The 12,156-nt window shown below is 39.0% G+C and overlaps 1 protein-coding gene across 2 annotated transcripts in view; it reads right to left on the bottom strand.

The window, feature by feature from the left end:
* Positions 1 to 12,156, bottom strand: part of MAP4K3 (mitogen-activated protein kinase kinase kinase kinase 3) — a 134,699-nt gene that overhangs the window by 75,442 nt on the left and 47,101 nt on the right. For both annotated transcript variants that reach the window (XM_045009748.1, XM_045009749.1), the window contains exons 10-12: positions 11,850 to 11,912; positions 11,679 to 11,760; positions 11,455 to 11,565 (exon numbers count right to left, since the gene is read on the bottom strand). In XM_045009748.1, coding sequence (XP_044865683.1) covers positions 11,455 to 11,565; positions 11,679 to 11,760; positions 11,850 to 11,912 — 256 coding nt within the window. The remainder of the gene's footprint in view (positions 1 to 11,454; positions 11,566 to 11,678; positions 11,761 to 11,849; positions 11,913 to 12,156) is intronic.

Below are 12,156 nucleotides of genomic sequence, written 5' to 3'. Positions count from 1 at the left end.
GTCTAGGCCAGAACCCTCAATCTCCAGAGCTCAACATTTGGCCAAGTGGCAGCCCCATCCCCATTGCTGTGTGAGAGAGGCCATCTTGATTCAAGAGCGTGTTTTTCAGGAATCGTAGGAAACGCTGAGGGGAAACATGGTCTCCATCACCCCCAGAAGAACTACAGAATTCGTTTTAGCTCTGAGTCACTCTGTCCCTGAGGAGAAAGCAATACATCAGTGACAGTTCTGAAGAGGTGGGAACTGCGAAGGGGAGCCCTTTGGCCCAGCTGTTGATGGTTATGCCAGAATCTGACCCCGAGACCTAAGCGCTTGTGAGGCAGACTAACAAGCACAATGGTCATCCAGTGTCCACCCCCATAGAGAAAGGAGACGATAACTTGCTAGAGTCAGATGAGGTGAATGGAGAAGACACTTAACTAGACTATAAAAAGTGATGATTGAGGATGGGGTGTAATGGGCTAGGAACCAACCTGGGATTGAGTAAATCTAAAAACAGCAGACTGACAGCTGTTTGTTTTTTTCTGAAAGTGTCTCAACAATGCCTTTCTAGAGGACCAGAGGCCCTGGACAGCATTGCATCATAGAGAGAGACCTTGAATCAAGCCCAGCTTGTTTTTGCTCAACACCAAGACAAGAGGAAACCGAGCATGAAGAGGATGACGGCTATATGCACTGAAGAAGGCCCTTGGCATAGAGCTGAGCCAGTGCCATGTCTTGAGCATAAAAATGGTTATGCACTCTATTGTACTCATTTCTGTTTGTGCTATCCTTAATCACTGTCTTAGAGAGCAGCTTTTTGAAGATTGTGAGGGCTGCGTTATAGACAGGGTAGGCCAGCAGCGTGAGTTGGACTTCAGAGGATGGAAACTCCAAGCTCCACACCCTGTGTGCTGACCTGTGTTTGGAAAGCCTATTAAATGCTTTTATTGCCATAGGTTATGGAACGCAATGTCTGTGCTTAATCCAAGAAAATTTAGCACAAGGGATGACCTTGGTAAATGCTGTGGAAAGCGCTCGAGATCCTAACAGTATTTAAACAAAATGATCATACCAAAGAATATCCGCTTAGTGCATTATATTGACTGCCTGACCCACACAAAAAGTTACAGAGCCCCACTTAGGAAAATTATCAAAAGTCTAAAAGAATTAAGTTAGAGAATGGCAAGGGGACAAGCATGCAATATAAAGTATAATAAAACTTGGTACCTGTAAATAAAAATGTCTATTAAAAAAGATCTGTGTCTCTCTCTGTGTTTCTGTTACAAGGTCTGTGTGGCAGTTAAATAAGATCAAAGTTTTGATGGGGCATCTCTGTTTTCAAGGGTTGTAAGTCTTTTAAATAAAAATAGCTTCAAAGAACTCAGCTATTAGGTCTTTAAGAAAAGAAACCAATTTACAGCAAAAAGCTGAAATGCATATAGTAGAATTCAGGGGAAATAAAACAAAAACATGTGTTTCAAATAAACCAAAAAAGCTCCTATATTCTGTATAAAACATGGATATTTGAGATGTGTACATAAGTACAACTGACTCAACACCACTTAATTACATTGGTTTAACCATAACCTACTGAAAAAAAGAGGTTGTGTGGAACTATTGCCTTCAGATGTAATCACTAAGGTTAAGATTCTGTCACATGTATTTTTAGTAAAAGTCAGGGACAGGTCACAGGCAATAAACAAAAATTCACAGAAGCCCAGCTGTTTCAGCAGCCCAGGGGCTACTGCTCCATCAGCCCTGAGACTGGCCGCTGGTCAGCTGTTCTGGCAGCCCTGTGGCTGATTGGGGGCTCCAGCCACACCCCAAAAGTAGTCCCAGAGATCCTGGAAAGTCATGGAATCTGTGACTTTCATGACTGAATCATATCCTTAGTAATCACACATCCATGTTTCCTTAATGCTCCATCAGGGTTCAAGACACTAGGTCCTGTTGGGGCTGGAAAAATAATCAGTAATTCACCCATGGAAAGGGGGGTGGTGAGCTCTGATTAATATTAAATTAAACAAAAGGAATTTTTTAGGATGAGTAAATAATTAATACATACATAGGGAATTTCAGAGCTGTAGAGATCAAATCAATCTGCTAACTACAGAAATTGAACTTTGTTTGAAACAGGCTGGCATAAAAAACAAAGCTTTTTTGGAGACAGTCTTCTTATAACAGCAACCATCTTTCAAAAATTATTACTACTGGACTGCAGGACATGGGGTTTTGCTTGCTTTATAAATCTGAAAATATATATTGTACAATCTTACTCTTTATACATGCTGTCTTTACTAATAACGATACATGTCTTTATTTCAGTGTGATTTGTTTAGAATGGAAACAGCAACTTCAAGCTGCATTACAGAGGTAATGGCGTTTGAAGGTTACAAAGAGCATTTCCCACTTTTGTTATTATATATATAAAAAAAATATGTGGGCCCTATGCCAGGGGAGAGGACTACGACACTGACAGCATAATGCCTGGGGAGAAAGCAGAATTTCAAGACTGGTATCAGGAAAACCAATAAGACATTTGACTTGCAGCAGGAGCTTGCGTATTATTGTCAGCAGGATGTCAAAACTGAAATGGGCCTGTATCCTGTACAGAGAAAAGATCATGAAAATGAGATAGCTGTTGCAGTGAAGGGTCCTGATAGAGGTAAACTTGTATATAGATCCTTTCCAGCGCATAATGTTGGCCTCTGTCTACATGGCTATGTACAGATTTATATTTTTACTGCCCAACACCACAGCACTTCTCCCTCCAGACAACTATCACAGACAGAAAAAGCTATTTGACTCCAGCTATCCAGTGGCTGCCGTATATCGCTCATGAAGAAAATATATAGATACAATATGCTTTACAGGTAGGATCCTACTTTCTAGACAGTTATGCCGTCACTAACAGGAAATGCACAGCCTTTCAATTTAATGGTTTTTTTCTATGGCTGTGTCACCTATTATGATGAAAAAGCACACAACCTAATGACAGGGATGACTTTTGGATTTCTTTATTACAAGACACAGCTCAAGACTGATTTTCTGAAAAGATGAGGATATGAAGTCAGGACCCTCTGGGAACACAAGTGGGAGGTGATGATAGAAATAGATAGGGAGCTTGCAGATTTCTTCAACAAAGCCCAATTGCCTCAACTCTGGTGCCAAGGGATGCTCTTTTTGGAGGGAGGTCTAACGTTATTTTCCTTTATTACAAACCTACCCCCAACGAAGAAATTCACTATTACAATTTTACCAGCCTGCACCCTTTCATAAACAAAACTAAAGCATACCCCATCAAACAAGCCAATATTGTTCATGACAAATTTGGACTCCTCATAAATTATTTTGGAATTCCAAAATTAAACCACACTGCCCACAAGGCCTCTTTCCCCCCAATGTTATCTGTCAGAGTGGGTGGCAAACTTATGTTCCCACTATGCCAAATCTGTGTGGAAACTGAGTAGCAGAAGACATGCACCCATACTGATGAGGAGAGCGCCATCCTGGGGACTTGGTGCACAGTGGAATTGAATGCGGCCATAGCAAAGGGGTGTATGGTGGCAAAAAAAAAAAAAAACAACAACAACCCACCACCTATGAAATTTAGCATTTTGAAGAAAAATCTGACAAACTCTTTTCTAAGTACAGGAACAAGAGACTTCAGGGTATCCAAGCTGGTGCACAAAGAAAAACAAAATAAATAAGTTAATGATTCTAAAAGAAAGAAGGTGTGCATCTATGCCAACATAAGATTATGCTGAACTCCACAAAGCACCAAATTGCTAAATTGTTTTTAAATTCTCTGGGGGGTAAATTAGGCAAAAGAACAAACCTACCCAATACCAGCATCATGAGACTCTTGATGAACTCTTTCAGTACCTATTTTCTCCTAATTATGGAGGTTTCATCCTCCAAGTTTATCAATGATGAAACAGCTTGCATGTCTTGGAAGTATACAAAAGAATGCTACATGGTCTCTGGCAATACTAACATCTTCAGGGCTTATTTCACCACCACTTATGGCCATCTTAGAACTATATAACCTGCTAGACAGGTTGCAAAGAGGTGCCTGTACCATGACACAGAGTAGGTGGTATTTGTGAAAAGGGAGGGAGACTGGAACCTCCCTCCAGCGGATTATTTAAGGGACCTCACAAGCGAGACCCTGCCAGATCAACACATCACAGAGTTTGTGTCAGTAAGTCCAAAGTCATATGGGTACAAGCTGTCGGAGGGGAAGGCCTACATGAAAGTCAAAGAGATTACCCTCAACATAGCAAACTGTGATAAGATCTACTTTGACAATTTGACAGATCTAGTCCTAGATTATAGCATAGACCTAGGGAAGTATAACCCAAAGAAGACACAAGTGCAGCAGTCCTCTACTGTAAGGAACAAAAATCAGTAGCAAATAGAGACAAAGACCCTTAAGAAAATACAAACAGTCACAACATGAGAAAAGTTTAAACCCTGCACTACAGCTTTGGAAAATGGATACATGGTGGAAACCTCCTTTTTTTTGTAATTCTCACAGGGCCTAGCAACTATTAGAAAAGTCACTTTATAAAAAATGTGTTGGATAACACTGAGCAAATATCTGTTATGTCTGAGACTACCGTGTGGTGTTACAGTTGCAGACAATCTCAGTATAAAGAACTGCTTTGTAAATAACCTTTTATCAATTTTGTGGAGGGGTCACCTGATGCTTTTAATGATGACCACTTGTTTCCTACCAATAAAGTAAATAAGATTATTGTAGACTATTTGATTAACTCTGCTTGTGAAAGTGATGAAATTGAGAAAGCCTTTACCAAGTACATGCATTACAGGAATGTGTGCATTATGTATATAGTTCAAAACGTATTTTGTCGGGGGGGGGAGGGGGGGAGGAAGAGTTGCACAATTAACCGAAACACAAAGTACATGATTCTGTTAAAAAAAAAACAGGGATAAAATTACAAATTATTATGCTTGCTCTGCAAATGTATGCTAGCAATGCAGAATTCTTTCTAGAAGCTACTGAAGCTACCAAAAGAACTTATGGCTATCTGGTGGTGGATTTAAACACTTCTACACCAGAGGTTTATAGATTAAGAACTAGGATTTTCCATCCAGACTGGCCCACAGTTTATACTTTGAAAAGAACAGCTGGGCATAAAAAGAAATTAATTTTTGGTAAGTCCTTTTTAACAGCCAAGGCTGCCAACTGCAAGCACATCTGGCTATGTGAAGAGAAACCTGGTCCTTTTCAAATTACTTAGCCAATCACCCCTGCAGAAAAGGAAGGGCATATTGTGTGCCTCTGATAATTTAGTAGTGCCTATCTCAGAAACAGAACTCAACACCTTAACAGAAAAAGTACCTTTAACACACAATTAAGTACATGTGCTGAAAAAGATGCAAATGTATAAGAACTGTGTAATAAAAGTATCTCACTAGAAAAAAAAGCATCTGGTGAAGCAGTCTGGGGGGGGGGGGAGTTTATCGACCTCTTAAGTTTTGCTATCCCTCTGATAATGGGACTTTTGACTAATCAATAACAGAGTATGCAGGAAAAAAATGTACCTAGTGCCTTTCCACTAATTGGAGCAATTAAGGGTTTTCCCTCCAGCGGAGAAAAATATCAGAACAAATGTGGGCCACTTACTGGATACTAAAATGAAGGCTATTCTTCAAAGGACCCATTTATTTGAATATGAAATAAACTTTATGCAGCCGTACTTCAAAGATCCCTAATGTACATGAGGCAGAGTGATGCAGATAAAGGGAAAATAAATCTGTTTCTACTGGAACAGGAAAGAGCATGACTGCCAACCCCCAGAAACACCAAAGAACTCTGACTCTGTTACTCAGGAGGTGTTGGATAATGTGAATAGGTGTTACACGAAAAATGCATTAGTATTGCTAAATAAATCGGGCAGAGTAAAAAGATCTCTTCACAGAACAATTATGGGGCTTTTGTGTACAAAGGCTCAGTTGTTAATGGTTCTAACATGCTTAACTTAGTCAGATTGTCACCCAAACAAGCTCCATTCCTAGAAGACATGGACCTAAAGGATGGGACATGTTTATAAATGCCATAGTGGAGCTGAACGTACCATCTTCCACCACGCAGCCAACACAGAGCTTTTCGAATGCCTGAAGGCCTTTAAACCATGGCTGATCAAGAAACCACCCCTTTTTTCCCTCCTAAGAAGCAAAAGTTGGCTAAAAACCCAAACAGCTCCATGTGCAATGTTTTTCATGCATTCATTTTTAAAATGGTAATGTTTTCCTTTAAACAAAATATTCCTATACTTAAAAAAAATACTATGTACTTTTTCTGCATTGGCCATTGTACCAAACAAAAACAAAAAAACCCCACACCACCAGACATTAATTGTCTTTAAACCCCCACTTGAGGGTGCTTTATTGAGAAACACTGTTATAAAAGTCATTGCAAGATACACACATCTGGGCTTGGAGAAACATGTTTTGAGTAAGCCTAGACATGCCCAAGTTTTTTTTTTGTGTGGTGGTGTTGTTTTTTTTAAACAGAATTCATCACTATCCTGTCCTTTTGCGCTAAGTCATTAGAGTACAGTTTTAATATCTGACCAAAAGATAAACCCTTACTACAGTAATGTAAGAAAACCTGCAGCTATAGCCTCAGGCGACAGAGCAGGAGTCTTGTGATTCTCCAAGTGAAACACATGGGTGGCATTTTTGTTTAAAAATTTCATAATGCTTCTAGGAAAGAACACAGTTTGGGGAGTATCCATATGAGTCAAAAAAGTCTCTACAGTCACACTCCACCAGGTACAAGCTGGACCATTGTTCACTTGGCTGGTCATGTGCGTGTGTGTTGACCACAAAACTTAGGGGGAAGTCTCTGAGATACACTGCTACCTGGGAGCCATTCGCTAGGAAGCACATCTAAAAAATTCTCTTTTGCATAAGGGTCTGCTGGTAAAACACACAGTAGCTGTATAGTGTCCATATTCGCATGTAGTCAAAAGAACGTTTCTCCTCTGATTTATCTCTATGACACTGTCAAAAGCCCCATACACAATCATATTGACCGTGTCTGTCAAAGCCTTTGCAAAACGTATTTCTGGTCTCAGGTTCCCAGTTTTTAATCAGGGAATAGTGATCAGCACATCCCTGGTTAGAAGACAGGTCAAAGGCAAATAAGGTGTAACCTGTCCAAACGCCTCATGGTTGATTAACAGAGAGTGATCTTCCATGTGTTTACCAGCCGTCTGCACCAGATTCATGTTTTCTCATGTGGTTTCTGGCCTTGAAGTCTGATTGCAGAGGTTTAGCTGGTATATGTTCACCATCCACACACAAGGCCACAAAATTAATATTGTAATATTTAAAGTGAAAGAGGTTTTTAGTGTAATTTCCACTGTCTAGTTTTCCACATTTTCTGTAGCAGCATTCCCTTACAGGCCAATTCAAAATTGAATCTCTTAACTAGAGTAAATAGACAGACCATGCACTTCTGTACAACCAAGTCCATAAGATTTATCAGTCTCAACTTCACTGCTCTCTTTACAGTTTCAGCCACGGATCATGTGATGCCTGGGTTCATGGAAAGGAAATTCATTCTTCCTGAAATCAGCAATAGCAATCTATCAACTCTTCAGTAAGCCTGAGAGAGAGACCAAAATCTCAGATGAGAGACTCCCTTTGCTAACTTTTCTTTCAAGTTTCACACTGGAAGAAATTTTCATTGATTCAGTCTGCTTGCCCAGTGTCAAAGATCTGATGTGTATGCTGGTATGTTAATTTTACTTCTGGATTCACTATTTCACTTTAAAAGCAGCAAAGAGTCCTGTGGCACCTTATAGACTAAACAGACGTATTGTAGCACTTCTCATGCATCCGACGAAGTGGGTATTCACCCACGAAAGCTCATGCTACAACACATCTGTTAGTCTATAAGGTGCCACAGGACTCTTTGCTGCTTTTACAGATCCAGACTAACACGGCTACCCCTCTGATACTATTTCACTTTAGTTAGTCTTCTGTAAACGGTCATCACATTCTAGTGAAGAGCTGCTTACTGATCTTCAATCTCCACATTTCCTTGTGAAGACATCAGCAGCTCTGCAACCATGTCTATTGTGAACACTTCACTTAGAAAATGTTATTCTCCTTTCTCTTCTCCCCCTTTCCCTAGCCCATGCTTTACATAAGATCTAAATAATGCTGCACTCATGTCTCTTATGACATTTAGTGCATTCTCCTTTACAGGCTGGACACATATTCCAAGAATGGTGTAGGTTTTTTTTTTTTTTTACTCTATCTTCCACAAGTAGTTTTCCATTCTTTGTAGACAGTCTCCAAATCTTCTGCTTGAGTTTTGTGCTTTTTGCTAAGTCTCACTACAAGTTTGTATTCTTGGGTTCACCTTTGATTTTATCTGTGAGTTTTTCAGACTTCCTAAAAATTATACATCAGAGAGTTTCTTCACTATGTCATTTAGATCTGGAGTTAGGTTTGATGTATTCAAGTAGGTCACTTGCCATTATAAATATGAGACAGCTTACTTTGTATTTCTCACTTTCCACGCAACGATGCAAAATTGCTTGTCAAAGCCTATCCATTTTGACCATGCTGATTTATCAGCAAAGGGAAAACCTTCTGGAGGGATTATTATAGGAAATATTAGCTTCATTGTAAAAGAAATAAGTTTCTTCAAGAGCAATCTGCTACTTTTTATCCTGCTGCTTCTGTACCTTTAAGGCATCTTCTCCACCCCCACCCACTTCTGTGGTGATACCTCTCATCCTTTTCTGTTTCTATGGGTCTGGGACACCTTGCTGAAGCTGTTCCGGTGTGTTGCCCACAGCCCAGTTTCTTGAGAGAGTCTCTTCTCCACGTTCCTGCCTGAGGAAAATATTTTTTTCTCTGGCCTCTGCTTTGGGTAGGAGTTTTTCTGGCCCTCCATCCTTCTTAGGACACTTAGTCTTTCTCTTCCCCCCACTGCCAAGTTTAGCCCTGGTGCCAGAACCGGGGCTGCTACAGTGCTTGCGAGGAGGAAAATAAACGTTCCTTGCTTGCGGTAGTGGAATTTCACTGATGCTTTTTCTTTTATTTTCTCCTTTCTCTAGGAGATAGGATACAGCCATTTCTGTCACCAAATTGCATGTAATGGGACACACAAGAACTAGGAGCACACTTGGCAGCAGAGGTAAGAACTTTATTAGTAGTAAGCCAAAAGTGACAAAGAAAAGTTAAAGCAGGGCTCACTCTTAAAGAGCCCTCCAGGACAATTATAATCCCTGTGGAATGAAATGGCTTCAGCAAAGGAAGATTTGACATTAATCACTTCAAGGGCCCAAGAAGAGAATTCAGGATGAGAAAGGTGCAAATCATATCAGGGATCCTTTCCACAGGCAAATGGCAGAAGACAACTGCACATCAATTATTCAATCCAACTTCCAAGGAACCAGGGACGACCCCATAGGCATAGGGAGAGCAACTCTGAGAACCGCTCCTTCCTAACTTCCTGCTACAATTTTAAAGGAACTGTATATGCATCCTCACAACTTCCCCACTTTTTTCCTGTATAAACAGTATTTAACAAGAATTAAACTACAAATCAGAAATGCAGATATGTCACTGGTTTCACTACCTGTCCATATGTGGTCATCTTTTGGTCTTGATGAAGGGGTTTCCCCCCCCACCACAATCATTTGGATTATGAAAACCCAAAAGTTAAGAGACTCCAGTCCAATAGCCTTAGCATTCAACAGATCATCTCCTTTAGCTAGGGATGCAGAGAGACCCTTTCCACCTGGTGCTGCTCTCCCTTGTTGTTTTACTGTCTTTAGATTGTAAGATCTTCACTGTAAAAATAGGGTCTCTATTTTTTCTGCGAATTGCCTGCATGCTGTCTGGTACAGTACTACAATCATTAATAAGAATATTACATTAATGAACTGCTTACTCCCACCCCCTGTCCTTCTGTCTGTGTACAGTATTTTATTTCCCAAGGTCTTAAGAGCCTACATACTATTGCATAATGCTCAGCACATTGTGGGCATTAACAGAAACAAAAATAATATAACATTGGCTCATTTCAAGTTCTAATGAGATGTGTTAGTCTACTGTCATCTTCAAGTTTTATTTCTTATCACATCTGACCAACTTTTGTCTAACTAACAGTCTCTGAAGTCAAAACTAAATAAATTTTGGAATTCAATAGTTTAGTCTGGTCTCACCCTGAAAATTTGCAGACATTGAGAATTAGTTTTTCACAAAAGAAGTCAAACACAAACATAGAGGAACACAATTACAGAATCCATGGCATGCCTGCCTGTCACAAAAGATTTAAGCTTTCAAAACCGATAATCAATTTGGAAGGGGCTAATATTTGGATAGTCTACATTTATACTGTGTATGCAAATACACCATAAACTAGACACTCTGACTGCATGCTATCCATTTTCTCTTGTTTGTGAAACATTTAATTACTGCGTGGTTTATCATTCTTATATAAGCATGCTATTTTTTTCATCTGTAGAAGCTTGCACTGATGTTATCATGCCTTGACATTTGACAAAACTAAGTGAAATCAAGTTTTCTGGATTATTTTAAAACTGGAAATAATATAAATATAACCTGCAAAAGGAATGTAACAGAATACAAACAACTTTTTTAAAAAAAGATCAAAGAAAACACTACATGAAACATACTTTCACTGTGATACTAGTGCTGAACAGAAGATTAGCAGTGGAAGACAAAGTTCTACATTGATCCTAAAATAGTTTCCAAGCTTTAGCTCCTTGTGGGAGATAAGGTGGAGGGGACAGGGTGAAGGAAGGGCATCCATGTGAAGAATCAGGGAGAAAGAGACTTGGCTTTACACAGTAGTACTGAAGAACTAGTCGCATACCTGTATGGTTCAGGGCAGAAGTTCTGGCTCAGTTAGAGACGGCTACAGAGGATACTCCCAATATAGATCTCTCTTAGATGAAATGAAGTAACCATAAGGTTTGCTACTAAAGAACAATCATTTGGGGAAGAGATTCCAAAATAGAGAGAATCTCAGTACTCCACATTCATGAACCTGAATATCTATTAACAAAAGAATACAAGTAGGCTTTGTAAACAATTTCTACACCTGTACCTCTGTGGGTTTAGGATTTTTTTTTTATAGTACCATATACGACCTGGTCCTCGTTTAAACAATAATTAAGAACCTAAAATATTAGATACTTGGAAATTATCATTTCACCCTTGCTTTCTGCTTCTTTAAGTTTTTCTTCCGAATTATAACAAATTCTGATAATTTACTGCACTTGTGACAAAATGCCATATTCTGGTTACACATAGATTAAAATGACCTTTTAAAAGCTTTTGAGATCTCAGAATAGACATAGTAAATGCTTTTAGATCTATAAGTGTCAAACATTTTAAAAAACCATTTACTAGCAAAGCCCATTTACTCCTATGGTTAGCATGCATTCTCACCTCAGGATCATCATCATCAAAATCATGGTACGTGGAATGATCAGGATTATTCATTTTATCCAATAATTCAATAGCAAGGGTTCGATTTAAGGGCTGTGTAACAAAAGGGTGCTATAAGACAAAGACAAGGGAAAAGAGGAAGATTAAATTAAAACTTCAACACAGTAAGTTTAAAGGTGCTTTCAGCTCAGAACTACTTCAGAAAATACAAACAAAAATCATACCTGTAGTAATTTTTCAGCTGTAGGTCTCTTCTTGGGATTTTTTGTAAGTGCCATTTTCACAAAGTGATGGAAATTATTTGACCTGCAAAATGAAATAGTGAACATTAGACTTCAGTAGTTTAGTGAAATGCATGATTAGTATAATATAATAAGAGAGCAAAATATGCTTACCATTTCATTTTGTCCTTTAGCTTGGGAGGCTGAAAGTTGCTTTTCGTCATTAAAAACAGTGCTCTGAAAACAGATAACATTTTTGTGATTGTTTTGTATTGTGATTATCCATTACTTTACAAACTTATTTTTGGCTGCAATAAAAAAATCCATCAACCCAAAAAAAGATGAGCTGAGGCTACCTGTTTATGCAAAATGCAGCCATTACAAATTTACATGTGCACATTTTGAAAACTTGCATACAATACTACTGGCAATAACCCCTCATATTACAAACTTATCTAGCCAATTATTTAAAAAAATGTTA

The sequence above is a fragment of the Mauremys mutica genome, chromosome 3, assembly GCF_020497125.1.
Source record: "Mauremys mutica isolate MM-2020 ecotype Southern chromosome 3, ASM2049712v1, whole genome shotgun sequence".
Taxonomy (NCBI): domain Eukaryota; kingdom Metazoa; phylum Chordata; order Testudines; family Geoemydidae; genus Mauremys; species Mauremys mutica.
This window is presented reverse-complemented; position numbering and strand designations above follow the sequence as displayed.